This window comes from Lissotriton helveticus, chromosome 7 (assembly GCF_964261635.1).
Source record: "Lissotriton helveticus chromosome 7, aLisHel1.1, whole genome shotgun sequence".
Taxonomy (NCBI): Eukaryota; Metazoa; Chordata; class Amphibia; order Caudata; family Salamandridae; genus Lissotriton; species Lissotriton helveticus.
In genome coordinates, this window is record NC_136068.1 from 672,942,939 (window position 1) to 672,967,236 (window position 24,298).

Genomic DNA, 24,298 nt, shown 5'->3' on the forward strand with positions numbered 1-24,298 from the left:
AATGTTATTTCTGGATTCTTTTTTACTTCCTGTGCCACTACCAGGTCTTCCTTCACAAAGTGCCAATGCGTTTCTAAAATCTGTCTCAATTTCTTGTGTTCAATATTATACGTTGTTATGAATCTTTTTGTACCATTTTGTCTCCTGTTCCTCTTTTTAAGCAATGTTTTTGAGGGTTCAAACAATACACTTTCTCGATTTAATTTTCCTGCCTTCACTGATGCTGTTTCTAAAATTGAAACAGGATAGCCCCTTTGAATGAATCAGCAATTAATTTCTTCCTCTATTCTATTAGATTCTAGTAAGGTACTGAAAGCTCTCCTCGCTCCATAAAATTCTTCAAAATGGATTCTTTTTATAAGGGGAGATGGGTGCAAACTATTTGCATGTAAGACTGTATTCCCAGCTGTCGGTTTTCTAAAGACTGTTATTTCCAATCTCTCTCCTTCTACCCAAACCTTAAAGTCTAAAAATTCTATTGACATTTTACTCTTGTGCCCTACAAAATTCAGATTTAAATCATTGGTATTCAACTCACTGATAAACTGATGTGCTTCCACCTCCGTGCCCTGCCACAGCACGAAGACATCATCAATTAATCTAGACCACATCAGAATCCTCTCTGACCATTGCTCCAATTTAAGACCTCCGAGCACCTGCTCCTCCCACCAGCCGAGATGTAAATTGGCATAACTGGGGGATAAGCAAGTGCCCATCACTGTTCCTTGTTCCTGCTGGAACAATTAATTTCCAAACAAAAATATATTTTTGGTCAAATATCACTCTACCATTTCTAACAACATCTGATTGTGAACCTAAAAGCTCATGGGCTTCAATCTAAGAAAATGTTCAATTGCTCTCAGTCCATCTCTATGCCTAATACTTGTATAGAGCGTGGATATTTCCAATGTCATAGGCACCATGTTTTGTTCCCATTTCACTTAATTTTTAAAGACAACGGTCCTTAGACAGTGGTGGGATTTTTAGAAAAATAAATATAGACCAAATGGAACTATATTATTCACAAGAATTGCCCAGCCGGACAATTTATTATTCTGATAGAAACAGTCATGAAACAATAAAACATGAAGTGTGATAGAAGCAGGACACCAGCCGATGTCTGACTGCCACACTAGAGAACCACAAACAAGGGAAAAACTTTTAAACAGGCAACAAAATGGTCATCTGAATATTGTAAATCATACAACAGACAATCCAAAGTAATACACATATGCATGTAAAATTAGTGTCAGTTATGCATTTAGTGCATTTCAGGTCGACGGCGTTTCGAACCGTAAACAATATAGGTTCATCCCCAGGACAAGAAATAATTGCCTAAAGAATTATGCAATCAAGGATTTTTTCACAGGGGAGTGGGGCTGTGAAGAGATGAAGCGCAGACCGCGAGATAGGGCTGGTTTCGGGTGAAAAAGGTCCAGTTCTGCATGCCACAGATCCGAGAGGAAAATGCCTTCGTATCGATATCGGGGGATTTCTTAAGCAGGTCCGCAATGGGGTTCCTTGCTGGCGTGCAAAATAAACACGGCTTGTGTTTAGAGAGGCGAAGATAGATTGATAGATAATCCTTCGCCTCTCTAAACACAAGCCGTGTTTATTTTGCACGCCAGCAAGGAACCCCATTGCGGACCTGCTTAAGAAATCCCCCGATATCGATACGAAGGCATTTTCCGCTCGGATCTGTGGCATGCAGAACTGGACCTTTTTCTACCGAAACCAGCCCTATCTTGCGGTCTGCGCTTCATCTCTTCACAGCCCCACTCCCCTGTGAAAAAATCCTTGATTGCATAATTCTTTAGGCAATTATTTCTTGTCCTGAGGATGAACCTATATTGTTTACGGTTCGAAACGTCGTCGACCTGAAATGCACTAAATGCATAACTGACACTAATTTTACATGCATATGTGTATTACTTTGGATTGTCTGTTGTATGATTTACAATATTCAGATGACCATTTTGTTGCCTGTTTAAAAGTTTTTCCCTTGTTTGTGGTTCTCTAGTGTGGCAGTCAGACATCGGCTGGTGTCCTGCTTCTATCACACTTCATGTTTTATTGTTTCATGACTGTTTCTATCAGAATAATAAATTGTCCGGCTGGGCAATTCTTGTGAATAATATAGTTCCATTTGGTCTATATTTATTTTTCTAAAAATCCCCCCACTGTCTAAGGACCGTTGTCTTTAAAAATTAAGTATCCACCCAAGGTCCTTAGCTTATTGCGCCCTGGGTTCCCTTGTTTTTTTCTAAATTGTTCCCATTTCACATCATAAATTATCTTGAGAAAATCTGTTGTATGTTTCAAGTGTGATGGAAGTGTTCTTACAATAGGATTCAAAAAGTAATCAATATATTTAGACACATTCTCAAAGAGACTCTCTTTAGCTGATATTATCGGTCTCCCTGGGGGATTACATAAGTCTTTTAGAGCCTTAGGTAATCATATAAAAGACAGGAATTACTGGGTCTTCCTGTTTTAAAAAAATGATATTCATCCCAGGTGAATAGTTCCTCTTCCTTCCATATAAACAATCTTACATTTTTCTTTCACATCCTCATAGTCCAACATATATATACATGGATGTGTGTGTGTATGTGTGTGTATAATAAAAATTGGTCGAACTTTACTCCTATAACAAACAAGTATTGGCAAAAGACAATAGATCTGGCCTTGGCAGGTGTAATTGTTTTAGCTTTTTATTGCAAGCATATGCCACAAAAAATTAAAAGAAGTAGTAAAACAGAAATCATGCTGCCTAAAAGTGGGAGCCATGTGTTTAAATATATATATGTTTTTAATCATTTTATGTAATTTTAATGGAGTAGAACATATGCTGGTAGGCATACTTAGAAAAACGATTTTAAAGATCATAATGTACAACACATTTACTGATTAAAGACACGAAAAGCTGAAAGTGCACTTTGCACACTTTAGACAGTGACACATGAAATTAAGACAAATGTAGTAGAAACACCATAAAAGTGTGCTTTAAAATGTAAGATGAATAAAACATACACACAAAGTAATACTAAAATATGTAAGCGAGTTGGACTAATGTGAATTACTTATGAACCTGTTGTTTATTAGCCTTTACTGATAAAATTGTGCTGTTAATTAAGTGGCCTAGTGTTTTATTGCCTTTTATTAGAATGCACCATTTAGAAAAGTCAGTGAAAAAATATGTAGATACTTGGTACGATCTTGAAATTTTGCCTAATAATAATAGAGATTCTATAGTTTATGAAAAGTGAAAAGCGAATTTTGTAGTGTGAATTTAGTAAGAAAATATACTTATATGAATACTGAGAAATATTATGGTAGTAGGGTATTTCTAACGTAAGCTATTTCCATATAATATCGTCTGGTAAAAGTTCAACATATTCACTATTTGAATTGATTTTATTAATTATATTTTATATTGATTTAAAGTTTATTTCATTTGAAATGTGTAATGTCAATTTAAAGGTTTTTCCGAAAATACTGACCTTTCCCCTGACCTAATACAATGGTCCTTTTCAACTAGTGAAATGCTGCTTTATTTGTTCAGCACATGTGAAACGTTCAACTTTCCTAAATGATCCTTCAACGTTCACTGTGAATTATTCCTGTGGGAACAGGATTCCTGCAGATACTATAGACTGAAACTTTGTATTTCTTTTTCACCGATGTTAGGCCTATGTGGACTTTTGATTTTGAGAAAACATCTTCCTATTGCAAGTGTCCTATGTGACATTATGTGAATCTGAGCATATGACAGGCTTTCGATGGTGGTGTGATGCTGTATCACTAGGACTTTGTTAAGAGGCTTTTTAAAGAAAAAAGACCAAAGAAGGGATAACGCCATTCTGATTTTTCACTGCGGAAGCACGCTATGCGGATCAATTTTTGATGATTACTAAGAACTATTCTTTTGCTTTGGACTGCTTTGCTGATGCCACAGTTGGTAGCTGATGGACTGAAACCTTCTTTGCCAAACCATTTCTTGTCCATTTTCCTTTATTTCTTTTGTTGTATGCTAATGGACTTACCCTAATGGACTTTCAATCTGAACCTTTTTACCTTCTTCTTTAGGATTTGCGCTGTTAGACAAGCAAACTGTCTTCTGCCTTTAATGGTAGTGTGACTCTGTAAACTGATTTTTACAATAGCCATCTGATAAAACCTTGCCTAAATGTTTGCTGTTTTAATGCAAGCTGTGATATTCTTAACTGAAATTCTCAAAAGATTGCTTATTGCTATAGATTTTGAATCTTTAATACAATAACCAAATTAATCTAATATCTGTCTGAGTCTATTATTATGCCTTGTTGGTTCTTCCATTTAAACTGTGCTATTTTACTTGTGTCTTAAATGTGTTGTAGGGAGAATCAGCAAGCTCTGTCAGAACATCAGGTATTACTGCTTTTGTCTGTGTTTCTGTTGCAGAGTTTTTGGTCTGCATAATTCTAGTCTGATTTAACTTCTTCAGGAGGTTGGATCTTCCCATTACTATTCTGTATTTGTACAGGATGGTCTTGAGAGTGGCGTAACTAAATCTGATCTCGTATTTATGAGTTAGCTGTCAATTAATGGTCCTCATTGGACAGTTAACATTGTGTTCTGGCAACCTTAATTTCCACCCCATCGGAGGTGAAAGATTCATCTGAGGGTCACTGCCTATGTGGTAAATGGAAATGCTGCAAGATTGTCGAATCGTAAAGGGCCCAGTACGGTTAGAGTAGTAAGGATAATAAGCGTATAATAAAATCTTACCACGCTTCTACTGTGACACTATACTTAGAAAAAGAATAGAATCTCTTTGCAGATGCACATCACAGGAAAATATGATTCTCATTGATGCACCGAATATGTACTATTTGCTTTGAATTACTGTAAGATCAAGGCATAATTTAAACACACAAAAATGACTAAAAAGAACTGCAATCATTTTTATGGGAAAGTAATAGCAACCTTTGATAATAAAAAATCCTTACATCAGAAAATAATCCAGTGCAATGCTAGAAATACCAGTAAAATAATGTTTACTTTTTTGTTTCGACTTCTTGATAAGGCAGTAAAAATGATTGCCTTCTTTGAGTACAAAAAAACACACTAGTGATGTTTTGGAAAGCTGATGTAATGAGATGTTAGGGGGCAGGTTTAGAAAATAAAATAAATCCCTGTGTTGCATAAAAAAGATTCCACAGCAAGCAACATAATAATAAGTGGTGAAATCCTCTCGCTAATTGAGACAATTGAGAAAAGCATTTCTTTTGTTTCGCAATCCGATGTTAACAAATTTAATGCATTAACAGTTTTCAAATATACTCAAGTCCCGAGGACCTTAAAGTCTCGAATGGGACTTGCACTAAATGTTGTATCTGCATGCATAGCTGACTAGAACATTAACTATCATTATTCCTTGAGAGCAATGTATAAGATGGCGGCACTGCTTTGGAACAAATAATGTGAATGCATTCCAAATCAGCTCCTGTCATCTTGTTTCTGGCTCTAAAAGACTAAATGCAGTGATAATTTCAGAGTGGCAATCATCACAGTAGCAGTATGAGATTATTTGGGGCCCTACAAGAGGAAAAAACATAAACATATTTCATAAACGGAAATTATGCGTTTTTGTAAAAGGAAACATTGGCTCACAAATCCTGGCACTAAAGAGCATTATTTATGGAGTATGTCCACGTTGTGCACTAGCAAAATGCCATCACTCACAGTCCGTGGAGCCAATGGCTGTAGCGGACTGTACCATTGCTCCATGTTTTATGCTGTGGTGGGCAGAACAAAAGTGAATGACAACTGGACAGACCAATAGATAAAGAAGGCTGACAAATAAGCCTCTACAAGTAAGCAGAATATACATTTTTTTTATTAAAAACAATAGTCTGTCGAGACAGCCAACGCTATGTCAAAGGCCAGACCTAAAAATGTGAACAGAATTATGTCTTCATCTGAATTATGAAAACGGTATGTTGAATACTTCAGTTGAATAATACATTTATTAAGAGAATCAATAGTTCAACTTCAAATAATCCTTCCTCCATTTACAAAAACTATAATTCAATGTATGCAGCATTCTAAGCCTGTGAAGGGCATTGTTTAGACTTATACTGGTTGCTCCCTTGTGTCTGAATTAAGCTACACCTCTCTTACCAGCTCTAATAAGAGAGAAATATGTGCCAGGAGTTGCTTTAATTCCTTCTGGGTTGGTTTGGATGGTATTTTAGCAATCCGAACTGGAACTCTGTGTCTGGATTAGTAAAAGACTTTTGTAATTTTTCAGCTTGGTGTGCATGTCACTTGCTTATCGTATACTTACAGACTTTTCTTTAAAAGCGGCTATGATCTCTGTCACTTTCTAGCTTGGCGTGGATGACACTGTGCTTAGCCTAGGCTTAAAAACTCTGCTTTGAAAACATACATTTGAGGTGAGCAGATTAGGAGTGTCTGTGTTTTTTTTAAGTGTTCCATATACAGGATGTATATAGTCTAATGGAGGTCACTACTGGGTAGTTTTAGTTAGAAACAGGTATCCATAGGAAATAGATTTTTTGTTTTTTTATAAACCTTTGGCACTGTTTGCTGATTCTTCATGAAGCTTTTAAAAAAAAAGTCTCATCCACTTTAGCTCTTTCCTGGAAAGTTACGTGGTGATTCACCAAGCGGGTGCTGAGAAAAACGCATTCACCCCATGCAATTTTCCATAGGAAAATTAGACACAGCTACAGCTAAAATGTTTGAATGGAATCTGAGGCCCTGGGGACCACATCCTCCAGGGTACACATTGATATTTAGGGGAGGGGGTGTGCTGCTCCCCTCCCCTAGCCTCAGAAAGGCCTGGGGACCCCATTTTCTAGGGACAAATTTTACATGTAAGTAAGTGAGGCATACGGCCCACCTCCTTGAACTTCAGAGTAAGTATGAAAATATTGTTTAAAATTTACTCCTAAAACTGGAAATGTGAATAGGATTGTGCCTTCATCTGAATGATGGGACTCTTATGTTGCATACATCAGTTGCAAAATACATTTATTAAGAGAATCAATAGCTCAAGTTCAAATAACTCTTCGTCTATTTACAGAAACTAAGCTGTCATTCAGGTCAAGCACTACATTTAGTGAACTTAACAACATTTACCTAACACTTCTCTAATTTAGTCAAAATTATAGTGCTCATGAGGCTCTCATGTGCCTTTTGTCCTGTTCTATTTATGCAGACTCAACAGTCAATGTCCAATATCCTCTTGTCAACACTCAGTGTCTCCCAAAGATTGCGTGGTTGGTTTTTTTTAATACCTAGTGCATGCAATCAGTATTGACCATCGCTTTAGACTTCAGATTACCTTTATAGAAATGGTTCTCTCAAAGTCACACCGCAAATGAGTTTACAACAGACGTGTCTTCAAATGAAGAAATTGTTAAAATTCACTTCTTAATTCACATTCTTTAAAAGGTTGCTTGTAGCAGTTTGCATGCAGCTGCAAGCTTTGAAAAGATGTAAATCTCTTGTATGCAGAGTACTTCCATCCTTACTGATGCCACCCCTGATTAAAGACTTAGGGCCTGATTATGAGTGAGTCAGTTAATTCTAGCCCTTATGTAAACGTACAAAGTGAATTTTAGTGTGTTAAACCCTCAAATCCTCATGTTATTCCCCAAAGACTCATAACAGAAGTTATTTATCGCACACTATAAACAACGTCCCCTGTGGCATTGTTATTTATCACGTGCGTTAAATAACACATAAACTTGTAATCAGGCCTAAAGTTATACTCATCTGTTCCAGCTAATTACAGACCTATTTCCTTGTTGCTGCATTCATGTATCAGTGGTAGGGATTCAGCTCCAAAAACGAATAAATAATTTTAAGTTTTAGTTTCATTAAGTCATGGATATTAATAGCTCAGCAGTTGTGGCAACACACACACATCCCTTTACAGAACAAGCAGAACATGTATACATACATTCATATATACATATGCACCCCAACATTCAATTAAGCACTTACTTGGCCACAGCAGTGATGGCAGAGCCTATGGTATTTTGCTATTGGAAAGAGGAACTGCAAAGCTGTTTGTTGTTACCTTTGTGCTGTGCAGCTGTTTGATTCCTTGGGTAAAAAGATAAATTTTTTCAGCATGTGAGCTAGAAGTAGTAAGAAAGAGTTCACATTAGAAATGTTTTATCTTAACGTTGGTGCGTTCCGAAATTTACTTGTCATTTCAGTTCTCCTTGTTTATCACGTGATCAGATGCTTGGTTTGCAGTTCAGTAGATGCATTGTAACTTTTGGCAAAGCAGTTTGACTGTTATAGGATGTTAAAAAACAATGAGGCCGATTACGATGATGGTGAGACCCCCACCGACAGTCTGTCGATGGCGGTCTCACCACCATTGTTTGAATGTCGGTGGCGGTCTCACCACCATCGTTTGCATGTTTTCCTCCCGTGCATGCCCATATGTGGCAAGCCCAGGCGGAATTTTTTTAAATTTTTTAATTTGGGCCCGCCGCACACAGGGCACAGAGAGGGCCCAGGGTGTATGTCATGTTTTTTGTTTTTACTTTGGGCCCGCAGCTTGCCCCATGTGCTGCAGGCCTGGGAGCCTTTTTTTCTTTTAGGCCTGCTGCACACGGAGCACGTGGTGGGCCCAGGTTGGTATTTTTTTTGTTTTTAATGTTTTGGGCCCACTGCGTGCAACATGTGTGGCGGGTTACATGTTTGTTTTGGGTTTGACACATACAAGCCACGCGGCGGGCCCAGGGGGGCAATTGTATTTTTTTATAATGTTTTTTTGGACCCTCCGCACACGGGGCACGTGGATGGCATTATATTTTTTTATTATTTGGGGCCGCTGCTCATGGGGCAAGCAGTGGGCCTGGCGGGGGCATTATTTGTTCAAAATGATTGTTTTGCCGCAAACAGGGCACTAGGTAGGCCCAGGGGAAATGTGGGGGGTGATGTTTTTAAGGGTGTAAGAGGGGTTGTTATGGAGTAGGGTGAAATGGAAAAGGACTAGCCAAGTCTGCTCTAACTCTATTTTGTTTTTTGATGGAGTCTCAGAGGAAAGAATCTGCTGGTCAAGAACCATTGCGGTGTCTGGCAACAACAATATTGCTTCCTGCTGGATAGTGCAGGTAAGTATTGGGTACTGTACACTTCTGGGGAGATACATAGTGCATATGCTAAAGTGCAAAACCCTAAGGTCTCCATCCATATCTGTGAAGTCCTGCTTGCAATGGGTGGGAGGAATGTGGGTGGCCCCACACAGTTTGCATCATGCCTTTTCACAGGAGCCCAACGTCAACGCATGGTTTTGCAGTGGAATTCTGTGTATTCTTGTGTGGTTTTTTATGTGTATATATGTATTTATTTATTTATACTTTACAAATTAATACAGTCTTTGGGGTACACATGATTTATTGATTTTGGCCAAAAGGCATCCCATATACAATTGCTTTTGTAAATTTTTTGTTTTTGGGGGGGTATGGGGGCTGTGATTTTGAAACCTTGCATTCATGTGTCATCCTTTTTGCTTCTTGAGTTGGGATGCATCTACTGCATTCCTGTTTGAACTGCGTTTCTTTTTTATTTTGTTGTCTAATTTTTTACTCCTTGGAGCCACCGTCAATGCATTGCGCCTGGGATTCAGTGTTTATTTTTGGGGTTTGTTGGGGTGGTTTAGTGCACCTTTTGGATTTTTCGCACACACCCTTTAAGCACTGTTGCCTGCTCTTATTCTTTTTTTCCCCGGGTGCAAAAGCCTGGGTACGCTTGTGAAAATTTGTTTGGGATGCTGTTAGGTTTCCCATTCTTTTCAGGTGGCACATCCTGCCCATGTTTGGCCTTTTTGTTCCATCCATTCACATTTGAAAAAATTTAACGTTTTTTCGTTGTGTTTCGATTGGCTTTGTCATGTTATGTTTTTAGTTGCAGGTACTTAAGAGCAGGCATGGTTGTTTTTTTAAATAATTTTTGCCTCATGTTTTTTATGTTGGCCCAATTCACCTCTCTCTCCCACCGTCCTCCTCAGATGACTCAAGAGGGACCAATCAATTGTGCCATTGCACTGCAAAAGTATGCAACTTTCCTTCAAAAGGTTTCATGCTTTCCTTTCTTTGCAACTGACCATGCTGACGCTGTGTGTGTTGAACTCCATTTGAGGACTGCCGTTTTCCATTGTGGTTTTGTTTCAACAACTTTTCCCTTTTTTCCCTTGATTTGCACGTGCTTCAGAGTTTAGTGCATTTTTAAATCACTGCTTTCCTAAATGTTCTAAAGTTTCTGTTTAACAATTGCAATGCCTTTTTTACCCTTTGGAACACATCAAATAACTCTAAATATATTTTCAATCCAGTACAGTGACTGCACCACAATAAAAAATACTCACACTTGCCTAAAGGAAGCAACAGGTGTGCCATCGCACCACAAAAGACTTCTGCCTTCCTGTATGCCATTTTCTATTGTGGTTTTGTTTCAACGAGTTTTCAGTTTTTTTGCCATTTGCAAGTGCATTTTTTATTTATTGCTGCCCTAGATTTTCTAAACTTTCATTACACCAATAGCAATGCATTTTTTCCCTATGAAACACATCAAATAAAACTAAATATATTTGCATTTGAGTTACGTGACTGCGTCACAACCCCCAAAGATCTTTTGGATTCCAAGCGAGCCATGAGCCACCACACCAAAGGCGGAAGGAGAAGTTCCTACAGCCTGTGAAGGCTGTGAAGCACCTTTCACATCTACCTAACCAGATATCAGCAGCAGATTGGGCAAGAGAGTACAGTGACATGATGCATGCTAATGGTGGAGGTCTTTTTGTGGTGTGTGCAATGTGGCTCTGGACCACATCCGGAAACACAATGGCTATGTATGTGCGGTCCCAAAATCACTTGAGAGCTGTGCAGATACTGCAGACCCTCACTCTTCACCAAAACGTGCCCGTCACAAGATTGTGAAATCACTTTTCCCTAAGAGTACTGCTGCCAGTGCCTCAAACCAGGAACTAATAAGTGAGTGGGTCAATGTCTTCACAGCACTGAACATTTCACTATGCAAAACTGACCACTCTGTGTTGCGCAAATTTCTGCAAGAGCGAGTACAGAATGGAGTAGCGATACCTGGAAGTCATCCGCTCCAAGAACATTATCTCCCAGAGAGATATGTAGGAGCCAAGAGCGATCTGAAAGAACAATTGAAAGATCATTGTTATATTTGAATAAACATCTAATGTCGAAGGGCAATGTGTTTTGTATTGTTTTAATTGAAGTGGTCTCTTCACAGGGTGGCCATCAAATTCACACCCACCTGGTAGACACAATGTTCCGCTCACAGTGCAACAATGGGGCTGTAGCACAAGCAGTTGTGAGGGTGCTCACAGAGTACAACGTAGCCTTTCACAACATTATTTCTTTTTATACAGACAATGAGGCATACCTGCTCAAGGCATACAACACTGTGTTGAGAAATCTTTTTACAAACTCCATATATATCACCTGCTTGGCACACATCATAAACCTTGTTGTAGAAGGTTTTTGTGGAGCTGAATGTTTTCCTTCTGTACTTCTCGCAAGTCTTTTACATGGCTGGTAGTAAAAAGCAAAGGTGCCTGCAACACATTGCTCAGAACCATGGGATGAAACCACGGATGGCACCTGACCCTTGCAGTACCCGCTGGTATTCTTGGTTTGTTACTGTCCAGTACCACTGCCAGCACTCTGATGCCTATGCTGGGTTTGGTGAGTCTGAGATGTAACTCAGCAAGTCTCCAACAGATGCCCTTGAGAATCTGCAACAGATTCTGAACTGTGATCAAAAAACAGTATTAAAGTTCAATTAGACATTGTGGCAGAAAAATGCCAAAACATTTTAAATATGATGGACTAATTCCATAGCCATGCACCAGTGACAATGAAGGTGTATGATTATCTTGACTACCTCCACATGAACCTCACAAACAATTCAGTTCTCACTCTGGAGTCACTGCAACCATTTCTAAAGACCATTGTGGGGGCTAAATTAACTCTGGCACAGAAAAAAAGATAGCCCAGCTTAATGAATCATTGGAAAATTCAATTGAAAAGGTGGGCAAGTCCTTGGGGTAGGCCAATGAGGTATTGGATTATTGAAACAAGTGCGCCTTTTCAATCCTGCACAACTTTGCATCCTACCCAAGAACAAGAGTGCATATTCTGTCATCCCTGGTTTGAGGAAAATTCCTGATCAGGAGCTTTGCTTCTACTTTGAATATGTTGGCCTAGAAGCAGTACAGTCATCAGTTTCAGGGGTGATCGACACTGACCTCTTTTGGCATTGGAAGGCTGACTGCATTCCAGTCCTTTCACAGCTTGCAGCTGTGTACAAGGCCTGTATGACCAGTTCTGAAGAAGCTGAAAGGAGCCACAGCCTTTACGAAATTATTTTGTCAGCCAGACAACTGTACCTCTCAGAACAATCCGTCCTAGCATTGTTGTTTTTGCATTATAATCAGCAGCACAATATTGGGCTAGATTTGGACTACTCGGAAGAATTCCACATACATGGCCAAAATTAAAACCTATGGAGACAAGCATACAGGTTCTGTGGTCATTATTCATTAACTGGTTTATGCTATGTATGTAGCACTTAACCTAAAACAAATTGTCTAAACGATAAATAAACAAAATATACATACAACTTCCACTTGGAAATAATTACAGTTGTATTCTCTAAAAAAAAGTATTCTAATTCATTAGTAACGACGGCACTGTGCTCAATCTGAAAGTAATGTGAACATAAATACTATATGATATACATGGTAGATCGATTCGGCAGCGTAAATACTGTACACGGTACTTTAGTGTAAACTTTCATGTTGTAAAATACCTCATAAAAATAAGATCTCTGTGTTTTGTGTTGAAATAAATTGCAAAATAAAGTGCTGCAAAAATGCTGCGAAATTCCGATATTTGCGCCGATAACTTTTCATATTTGTGTAAAAAAAAAATGCTAATCCATGCAGCATTATTCTGGGGGGTCTCTCTATAGAATAAACCTCAGAAGCTTAACTCTCTAAGCACTAATTGTGATTTAAAATGTATTTAAATTGTATCTTTCTGTTTTTTTACAACTGTATGGCATTGGGGGCAAGTAAAATTGATGTAACTGTCATAACCTACTCATGCTGTGAATCATATGATAGTTTGCATGTCATTTCTGGAGCAATTGCGCAAGACACCAGTGAAACCACTGTCACAAATCTAGTGGCGGAAGTGATGGTAAGTGCTGTGGAAAAAAATCTTGTTCCAATCTGAGGCCTGGGTAGGGGTTCAGGGGAGTAATGTGCAGGAATAATCATATCATCAGAAAGAATATTTCAGAATCTAAGTTGTTCTTCATAAGGGCAACAACTCCAGGAGAAGGAGTAGTTTAAGACAGTGCTGATGGCTTCAAAGCCTGCTGATGCTAGAACATGAGAGTCAATTCACCCAAAGGCCAGGGTTAGCAGAAGGGACATCACATGCCATTTAACGTTTGTGTTCACCCACACAGACATACTTACACATTCACACACTCTCAATAACATAAACACTCACCTGCATGAATACACATTACAAAAATGTAAAAGCTTTTTTTACTTACCTCTGCTACTAGAGAGGGTCTTAACCCAGCTAATTGTACTCCATTGTTTCTTACACTAATAGTGAATAATTTAGTATTATGCATGAATAAACGTGGGTATAGAAATGATGGTATGCAGTTTGGAAGAGGCACTTTATGTGCACACATGTCCGATCAATTCACAGCGCTTTATGGAGAGGTTTATTGTGAACATTTTCATGGGTTTTATATATGTATTGTTCGAAGTTTAGTGAAATGCTTGGTTGTTACAATCAGTTACAAGTACATATTTGTATATATTTTTAGATGCCCCTGATGAAGGGAATTCATTCCCGAAATGCATTGGGTGTGTAACAACAAAATAAATTATGACATGGAACCCTCCTTATGCTTCTGAGCCTTTTTGAACACCAACGTTGAAACATGGATTGAATAAAATGAATTGAATAAAAGAAAGAAGGATGAAAATTAGAGATAAAAAATGGAAAGCGAAGCTTAAAAGAGATGAATTTAGTTCATTGGATTCAGGCAGTGATGAGGCTGTGCAGCTTGGTGGAACCTAGAATGGGTCCTTCGTTGTTTAGTAATAAAAAAATTGACACGAAACAAGGAGATGGAGCCTCAACCAATTTCCATACAGGTGAACGGCCCCTGCGTTCCTGGTGCTGATTTTGCTACCTCTGAGGCCAGGTGTCGCACATGCAATGCGAGGAATTACATGGGGCAAGTGAGGCATCGCAGCGGAGGTTCATGGTACCCCTAAATGATGTCCATGTGCTAGATGCTGAGTATTGGTCATGCTGGGGGCAGCTGTACGATTTAAAGGCAAAGATTATCTGACGTACATGTGCTTCACTTGCCATAGGGCTCACTGACTTAAAAGGGTCATGATTTTTTTTTTATTAAAGGAAGATGAATGTTGTCACAATGAGCTTAGAAGGCAGTGGTGGATGGTGTTTGAAGGTGGTTGGGGAGGCGGGTCGTGAGGGCGGGGGGAGGAGTGAATAAAAAATATATACATATATACACTTACTTGTCTGCCGCAGCTGCCCGCCCTCGCTGCTGCCCGCCGTCGCTGCCGCCTCCTCTCGGTCCTCTTCGTCCGCTTCCAGAGCAGGAAGCAGGATGCACCCGGCTCCCAGCCTCCCGATAGCCAATAAAAACTCTGCAATGCAGCCCTGTGATTGGTCTGAGCGCCGTGGTTCAGCGCTCAGCCAGAGAATGGGAGGCCGTAAAGCAGCCGGCATGGAGAACATTCAAAGTGTGCATGGTGGTTTGACAAGCCGAGTCGGCCAACCAGAGCGTCCTGCCTGCTTGGAGTGGGTAAACCACTCCTCCCCTGCTCTGTGAGCAGAGCAGCCCCACCCCTACCCAGACGAGCAATAGGAAAAATAAAATGATAATAGCAATGAGTTATCCCTTTATTTTTTTCCTTTTTCGACCTGCTCAGTGGGGCAACACTCCTTTCCCTTAGCAGAGGAGCTGCCTCTGTTAGAAGGGTGTGAAGTTTAACCCTTGAGTTGTGTGCAGCTGAATGTGACTGATATTTAAGTTCTTCAGATTTTAGTTTTCAGACAAGAAGCATTATATTTCCTGAACTTAGGTATACCAGATATTTGAGTGAAATCAGAAAATAAAGTGTTTGGAGGCAGTGAGCCAAGGCGCTGGCTTCGTGCAACATCCTCATATGGGATCCTTGAAGAGTGTACATTGAGGTGGAAACCTTTTTCTCCAAACATCATAATTGTCATAGCTTTGATTTCTGCTAACATTAAATTCCCGAGTAAGACATGGGTATGTATTGGCACCCAGATTAAAATTTTAAGGCAAAATGTGCTTTGCATAAATGTGCGAACAGTTTCATACCACATGAAAACCATATTTAACCACATATTAAGGAATACATGCTTCAAAATGCCGCACTAGGGTCAATCTTACAGAAATGTCAGGTGATCCCTTCCTCCAACACTTTCTTATTTGTAGCTTATTTGCCACGCTTATTCAGAAACAGTGATTTTTCAGTGTACCTTTAATTTTTGTGAATGAGCTGACGCCACAGGCCAGCACCCCTACTCTCATCAAATAACATTTGTAAATCTCTAAAGTACCAAAGATGTGAGTAGGCACTACCATATTCCCCAGGGCAGGGTAGCCACAAATAGGTGCTTCCAAGTGCTCAAATATAGATTATATCACCAGCGCTATCTGAAATGTATCTGCATAAAGGTGAACACCAAGGACCTCTTCAGAAAAAGAAGGAAAAACTGGCAATGGGTGAGTAACACCAGGGATTGTGAGTAGTCCTGGTGAAATTATTATTAAGTGGGTGCAATCTCACAAAAATATTGTACATTGCCAGTTGTTTCTCAATTTTGCACGTGTGCAGTTTTGTGTAGTTTGCATCCCTGTGAGAGTAGTTCAAGTAAAAAAGTCTCACAGGAACACTTAAACTGCGGCCTGGAGACATTTACTTCAGGATCCAGACTCCTATCCATATCTTACATATCTTTTCTAGGTGATGCGATTCCAGCCAAGTACATTTATCACAATGTAACTAAGGTTGCTTACTTTTTGTGAAAAAGATGCTTCTTTTGCGAATAAAATAGCTACCCAGTGCTTAATTCAAGCTGGTGGTTTCTGGTGCTCTGCACCGGCACTTAATTGTCACAACTGGCAGTCTGCCACAAGGTAGCGCTGTCTGAGATGTTCACAACGACAGTCACTTATTAATTCGATATACATTAAAAATGATTATTACCTGCCGACCAAGCTATTCTTATAGCTTTTGGGGCCTGGAATAGTCGCAATTGTAGGAGTGTGATGGTTAGTAGTTGTGTTGTTACTACCATTTGCAGCTGGCAGAGGCAATATGCGGTGCAAGCTGCAGTGGCCTTCTGGCGAGAGAACCCTGCACTTGTTTTTTTTTAACAAATTAAGCACTGTCCTTGTTTCTACTACCACTTATTCAATACCATGTATTACAGGAGGTGAAATGCCTCCGGGTGCTCTTTCTAACAGTTCCCTTGCATAGCACATGGCAGCTCCACCGTGGGCAGTACGAATGTCCCTCGTGGAGGTCATGGTAACATTTGAGATGACGCATCTTTAAATGTACGTCATAAGGATTTTGCCAGTGAATGAAAATGTATGCGATCACCTGGAAACGCAAGGCATAAGTCACATTACTTTAAGGTTTTTGCACTATGCTTTTGGGGGGCTACTTTATATACTGCTATCAACTTGGCTACGAGAATTCGAGAAAAAAAAATAGAATTTTACTATGGGACTCCTGCCACGAATCCCGCCTGGGAATACCTCGGGGATACCGCACCCAGTCAGAATCTCTAAACGCATTCGAGATGGGCCTGCTACCAGGTTCCTGCTGACAAGCGACTTTTCCAAGGAGCCTCAGCCGACAGTGCTCACCTTGCTACGGCAACATTGCTGCCAGGACCGCGGTGAACGGATGAGTCACGTAATCCGCGGCTGTGAGGCGCTCCGTGGCATTAGAGTAATGAGGGCTGACGGCTGGGGGTTCTGCTGGGTGGGAGGCGGTCAAGCACCGGATATACCCGGGCTACACGGGGGAAGCCCCGTACGGCCGAGGACCGCATGCCGTGAGAACATTCGGTCCATTTGGTACCCGTACGGCACGCACCTTACTCCCTCGCGATATGTCAATGCTATACGATACCCCATGAGGTCTTCTCCTTCGTATGCAACCCACCCCAAACTTACACGGCTCTGACAATACACCTCTATCCTCATCGAACTCTTGCTAAAATAAAAAATAAACACCCTCTGCTTATTCCGTGAAGCCTTCCCTATGGATAGTTCTTGGAAAGTATAACATTCCTGGCCTGCAGAACCATCAGTGCCAAGCACCCCAGAGAGGGGGGGGGGGGGCTGCTGAGGACGTGTCCCTGACCTCCGAACACCTCCCTCACTCACTCCCGAAGATATTCATGCTAAACTACTGAAATCCGGTACTGCTGGTGCACCCTATGAATGTCTAGGCTCCTGTGATTAAGGAAACACATCGTCGTTTTTGCCGTAATACCACAGGGCCTTTTTCAGGGCCCACAGAGAACCCCACTCGAATGAACCGTGAATAAATACGAAAACATCAAATGCCAGGCCCCGAAAAAAACTGACTGCCAGCGCACTTTATTGCTGAACTACAGCATCCCTCTATCAATGAAGACTTCAAGACTGTCAGTGTACGTGAACAGCTGTGTGCTCTCTGCCAACACTCAATTCCCTCACTCAGCTTATCCCTGCACAGAACAATTCCAGATTTTGACTTTTGGCACCCCTGCAACCTACCGTACCCTCGCCAGCTCTCTTGCCTGCCCTCGCCAGCTCCCCAGCCGAATTGGTTTAAGGATTAGAGAGCAGCCACGTGATCATTTAAAAAGATCTGGATAATCCCTGTTTCACCTTCACTCTCGATAGCCTAATACTTGTCGGGTCAGAGTCGCAGTCCGCGCCCCGCTCTGTGTCAGGCCGGCAGCTGGGGGACCAGGGATGGTATGGAATCAACAATCTCTCTGATGGTGCTACTCCTTTCCAGGAATCCAGATCTGGCTTTGGGAATTTTCATTTGATTTGCTGTTTTCCCTTTATAAATGTGAGTTTGGTCCCAGAGGATTGAGGGGACGAAGACACAGAAGGGGCAGCAGAAGGAAGGGTTCTCCGGCAGCTGCACACCTCAGCCGCTTTCAGGATGAGTGGTTTGACTGAAGAGGCGGTGGAGAAGTTCCTCGATGCCAACCTGGACTTTACTAGGCAATACTACGACCGTAAATTACGCCCTGAGGTCATTGCCAAACTTCTGAGCAACCGCAAGGCCAATGTAGACTTTGACACATTCCACTCACTGACCAGCGTAGAAGAAAGTGAGATTGTCTTTGACCTCGTAAAGGACTTCCAGGACAATGTGCAGATGGAGCGTTGCTGCTTCAACATCATGAAGCGTATGTGCTTCATAATCCAGGCTGACCGTATGAGCCTCTTCATGTACCGTATGCGCAACGGCACAGGTGAGCTCGCCACCCGGCTTTTCAACATACATAAAGACGCCACCCTGGAAGAGTGCCTGGTAATGCCTGATTCGGAGATTGTCTACCCATTGGATACTGGTGTCCTGGGGTATGTGGCGCAGTCCAAGAAAGTCGTCAACGTCTCTGATGTGGACCAGGTAAGTCACATGCATGGTTCTTTGGGTCAACGTGGTGGTGTGTGAGTTGGCCATGTGGGGGGGGGGGCAGTTTTTCTGTGTCCAGAATCCATATGTCTCATATTCTTTGGAACTGCTAACTTCCTCCATGTGAAATAATGCATCTGTCGCCTTCCCTTCTTTAAAGTAGTTCACCTGCACATGAGATAAATTGAAGGAAACTAGAAAAACATCACTAGATGCCCTTCACTGCATCAAAGCTTCCTCCCTACAACCCTCATCAGCATTTACACGGACACAATCTCATATGCAAACTAACATGAGTACACATACACACAATCACACACCTCACATGCCTAAACTCCAAAGCATTCAATCAAGGCGTGGATATTCACCATCTTAATATGTGCACAAAGGCCAACGGGCGCCATCGCTATCCCTTTGGACGGAGAAGTGAGCTGGGAGCTAAAACTGAAAAATGTGTTCATATTAGCCACCTAGTGTAACAACTGAGTAAAGTGAGTGAGTCCTGCTATCTCAAAAAGCATGTGGGGGCAATTTATACATGCCTATGAGAAAAGCGTTAGTGTTCCCTCAGGGCTCTCTGCCAATTTGTATAGCTGTTAATCCCTCCTTTCATCCACCCTTCAAAGAAGACTCATGGCCCTCATGTTAGCAAGATTTTTCCCTTTGCCCCAAATGATGACATCCATCCAGCCCCGAACAGAAATATAAAAACATGGAGCCGCTGTGAATGCATGGACAGATCTATGGACCACAGCTATCAAGGTCTGCTGCCAAATCTGACTTAAAGAAGTCTGTAGGGAGAGAAGATTAACCGATGATCGTTAAATTATTCCAGTCTTGCAAGCAAAGTAGGAGGGGATAGGTGGGTTGTAGCCGGATATCACTGGCACTCTTTAGGAGAACATGGTAAATGGGACGATGCAGAGGCGGAACTCGTCTTAGGAGGCTGGAGAATTTGAATATCTTGAAACTTCTCTAGAGAAGGCAATGGAAGAGAGTGAGGGCCCAAAACTGAAATACACAACAGTTGTGAAACAGGATCTGAATAAGTTAACGAGATGAAGCCCATCTGTATGGAGATGCTGAATAGGTGGACTACATTTCCACAGTTCTGAGAGACAGAGGAAGAAAAAGGCAACTCATCAGACAGAGGGACTGAAAAGGCTGTAGAAATATCTAAACCTCTCCTCACCTAGAAGCCATGAAGAAATAACAAGGAACTGGAATAGCTGGGAAGAAAGTGGTAGAAACAGCATTGCCGCACTTCAGGGAAAAGCCAAGGAAGAAGCTGGAGTGGCCGTCCTAAGGCTAAGGTAGAAGACAAAATATTGATCTGATGTGACAGTGGGAAGCACCAGTAGAGGTACTCATCGGGTAAAGGCTGGAAACGTAGAAGGAACAACAATATGGCCCTCTGAGAGAAGCAAGCGAAAAAGTAGAAATAGGGCCACTGAGGGAAGTTAGAACGGGGCACTGAAGGGGCATGATTTCCAGACACCACTCTATTTGAGGATGATTTCCAGACACCACACTTTTTGAAGATGATTTCCAGACACCACTCTTTTTGAGGATCATTTCCCAGACACCACTCTTTTTGAGCATGATTTCTAGACCCCACTCTTTTTGAGGGTGATTTCTCAGACACCATTCTCTTTGAGGATGATTTCCCAGACACCACTCTCTTTGAAGATGATTTCCCAGACACCACTCTTTTTGAGGATGATTTCCAGACACTACTCTTTTTGAGGATGATTTCCAGAAACCACTCTTTTTGAGGATGATTTCTAGACACCACTCTTTTTAAAGAGGATTTCCCAAACACCATTCTCTTAGAGGATGTTTTTCAAGACACCACTCTTTGCAGATGATTTCCCAGACACCACACTTTTTGAGGATGATTTCCCAGACACCACTCTCTTTGCAGATGATTTCCCAGACACCACACTTTTTGAGGATGATTTCCCAGACACCACTCTTTTTAAAGATGATTTCCCAGACACCATTCTCTTTGAGGAGGATTTCCCAGACACCACTCTTTTTGAGGATGAATTCCAGACACCACTCTTTTTGAATATGCGTTCCAGACACCACTCTTTTTTAGGATGATTTCCCAGACACCACTCTTTTTGAGGATGATTACCCTGACACCACTCTTTGAAGATGATTTCCCAGACACCACTCTTTTTGAGGATGATTTACCAGACACCACTCTTTTTGAGGATGATTTCCCAGACACCACTCTTTTTGAGGATGCTACAATCGTTCTTCAAAACGGATTTGTATACCTTGAAGCAAGTCTGCACTGTTTCTTAATGGAAAGGCAGTTAAGACTGCTAATTCAAGAAGTGGTCACAGACGTTAGTGATGCTAAGCTTTCTCTTTCAATGGAGGACATTATGTTTTTCTAACTGTGCTTGTGCTGTGCGGTCCATCTATGTGGGTTTTGAATGCACATGCCTGGTGCTACTTCCCAGGGAAATGGTGGGGATGAGACATAAGTGTCACTCGTCAGAGAGAGCCCAGGAAGAAATAACAAAGCCACTGTAGTTGTTGGTAAATGGGCAAAATAACTGTGCATTCATTGGAGGGAGTGGGGGGGGGAGGTATGTATGTAAACCACCAACCCTCCCTCCGAGAAGAAAATAAGGTAAAATAGAAATAGTGCCATACCCTAAGTAGACGGTAAAGTTCAGGTGTAATCGGAGATTGAAAGCAGTCAGAGCAAAATGTTCAAACCAGCTGCTACTAATATGTTTATCCCGGTATCCCCACCCTCATCCTCACTCTTTCGGTTCTCTGTATTTCCAATCTCTCTCTGGCCACCTGCTGCCTTAACCCCACGAGGCTTAAAAGTTTGTAGGATACAGGGGTCTAAAGTGCCCCCACCCTATTCAGCAGGAGAAAGTCATCATTTTGCAATATCACTGCTATTGGGCCGAAGCCACAATTCATTAGGGCACTATCGATCAGTTTAAAGGCATTCATTGGGGAAGCCGATTAAACTCTGCTTTTACAGAACGAGTCCTCGTTATTTAGATTTCATGGGGAGGGATTTTTATTTGTTTTTACCACATCAGCCTCAATGACCTGCAGCTGCAATTTCCCACTTTGGTATGATAAAGAATTTGAGGTCATCCATATCCTGTTTCTCTCATAACACTCAAATAGCCCTGATCAATTAAAGAGAACATCAGCAAAAGTCCTCCCATACAACTAGGTTTTGCTGAAAAGAAACCCATTTGGTGTGGATTCTACCAAGCACTTCTTGTTTCCCACGTTTCATTGCCTCATTTTAGGATTAATTAATGATATGTGGTTGCGTCTACTGACCAAGACAAATGGCGTCAGTGTCCTCTTTCACAGCAGCCTCCTCATTTGGACCCAACTCAAGTGCCTTCTAATGCATCAGTGTATTTATTTTATGGGTGGACCCCATAGCAATTGTATTCAAACATTGGACTCTCTGGGCCTGAGGGTTAATAGGCCTTGTGACTGTGTGTCGATGAATTTTGCACCACCCACTGCACTGTGTCTGCCGCCCACTGCACCACTGCCACTTCTAGGGCGGGCCCACTTCCACCAATGGCGCTGCCACTGTACAGTGGGTTCTACTCACTGTTTTTTATGCTAGCTCCTGACTTGCTTGTAAGCAGTGATGAACTTTCCCGGAGTCGAACTTCGACAGAAGCTAGGCCCGGGCACCAAAATTAAAGTGGCCCCCATGAGTGAATTAGACAGCTAAAAAATTGACCCATGTTTGCAAATTGGGGCAGTTTTGAGCTTGTAAAGACAAGCTGTATAAGTGTGGATATGGGGTTGCTGCAGACAATATTTGTTTTACTATTATGAAACTCGACAGTAAACAAGCATTTGCAATGCAATAGGTCTTGCATTTACGAGAGTTTGAGCTATTGGGATTGTAAATGACAATGCCTTTTATTTATGTGTTGTTTTTAAAACAGATAAATGAAAGGCATTGTCATTTACAATGCCAATAGCTTAAACTCTCACGAATGCAAGACCTATTACATTGCAAATCCGTGCTCTAAAAAAAAAAAAGCATTGGGAGAGAGCGTGTCCTGCCTGTAACAGCAGGCAGGACAGAGCTATTTGAGAAAATAGTGCCCAGAAGCTGTAATTAATGCATACCGATTAACAACACTCGTAACTGGGGGTGTCGCCATGAGAGTATAGTGTATGTAACAGTAACCTCTCATGGCGACACCCCCAGTTACGAGTGTTGTTAATCGGTATGCATTAATTACAGCTTCTGGGCACTATTTTCTCAAATAGCTCTGTCCTGCCTGCTGTTACAGGCAGGACACGCTCTCTCCCAATGCTATTTTTTTTTTAGAGCACGGATTTGCAATGTAATAGGTCTTGCATTCGTGAGAGTTTAAGCTATTGGCATTGTAAATGACAATGCCTTTCATTTATCTGTTTTAAAAACAACACATAAATAAAAGGCATTGTCATTTACAATCCCAATAGCTCAAACTCTCGTAAATGCAAGACCTATTGCATTGCAAATGCTTGTTTACTGTCGAGTTTCATAATAGTAAAACAAATATTGTCTGCAGCAACCCCATATCCACACTTATACAGCTTGTCTTTACAAGCTCAAAACTGCCCCAATTTGCAAACATGGGTCAATTTTTTAGCTGTCTAATTCACTCATGGGGGCCACTTTAATTTTGGTGCCCGGGCCTAGGTTCTGTCGAAGTTCGACTCTGGGAAAGTTCATCACTGCTTACAAGCAAGTCAGGAGCTAGCATAAAAAACAGTGAGTAGAACCCACTGTAGTACCGCCTTGTCCTGTTTTGTAACTGTTACATACACAAAACAGGACAAGGCGGTACTAAGGAGGGACTACTAAGCCTTTCAACCAATGAACAGAGACAGTTTACAGTGGATGACACAAGCCAATGAAAAACATGGATGGAGCTTCTAGTCCCTACCTCAATACAGCATGCCTCGCACTGCAGAGCATGCACTGCCCAGGCTCGACCTAAAACAGCCCAGCAGACCGTGAAACACACCAATTAACAGCCAAAAACCAGACCATTCACTCTCCTTTCAGATTAACTATCGGGCACTGCCTAATTCCCCTATAGCTTGTCTGACCCTGAATTTTCCAAGAAGTGCGCTGTAAATGTCCCTTGAATAGTGTCAAATGGAGTTTGGGTGGGATGTTGGAGTCGATAAAATCAGGGAGGTTTGGGCAAATAATAGGCATTGTTATGTGTTTTTTAACAAGCAAAAGAAGGCAAAGCAGAAAATCTAACAATAGTAATAGTTTATATATATTGATTATTGCTACATTTCTGCTGTTTATAAGTAAATAATATGTGTTGTACTACCCATTATAGAGTGCTCCATGCGTAAAAATATTTAAAAGTGACACAATACTTTCAGACTCAGACACCCAAAGATCCGATGTTAGACATTGTTCAATAGTAAGGATTCCGCTCAGCTCTTTGT

General features: G+C 41.2%; 1 protein-coding gene across 1 annotated transcript in view; it reads left to right on the forward strand.

The window, feature by feature from the left end:
- The first annotated feature begins 18,337 nt into the window (after positions 1 to 18,337).
- PDE6A (phosphodiesterase 6A) overlaps positions 18,338 to 24,298 on the forward strand; it is a 272,026-nt gene continuing 266,065 nt past the window's right edge. Inside the window, exon 1 of the mRNA XM_078650645.1 lies at positions 18,338 to 18,811. Within this exon, the coding sequence (XP_078506771.1) occupies positions 18,338 to 18,811 (474 nt within the window). The remainder of the gene's footprint in view (positions 18,812 to 24,298) is intronic.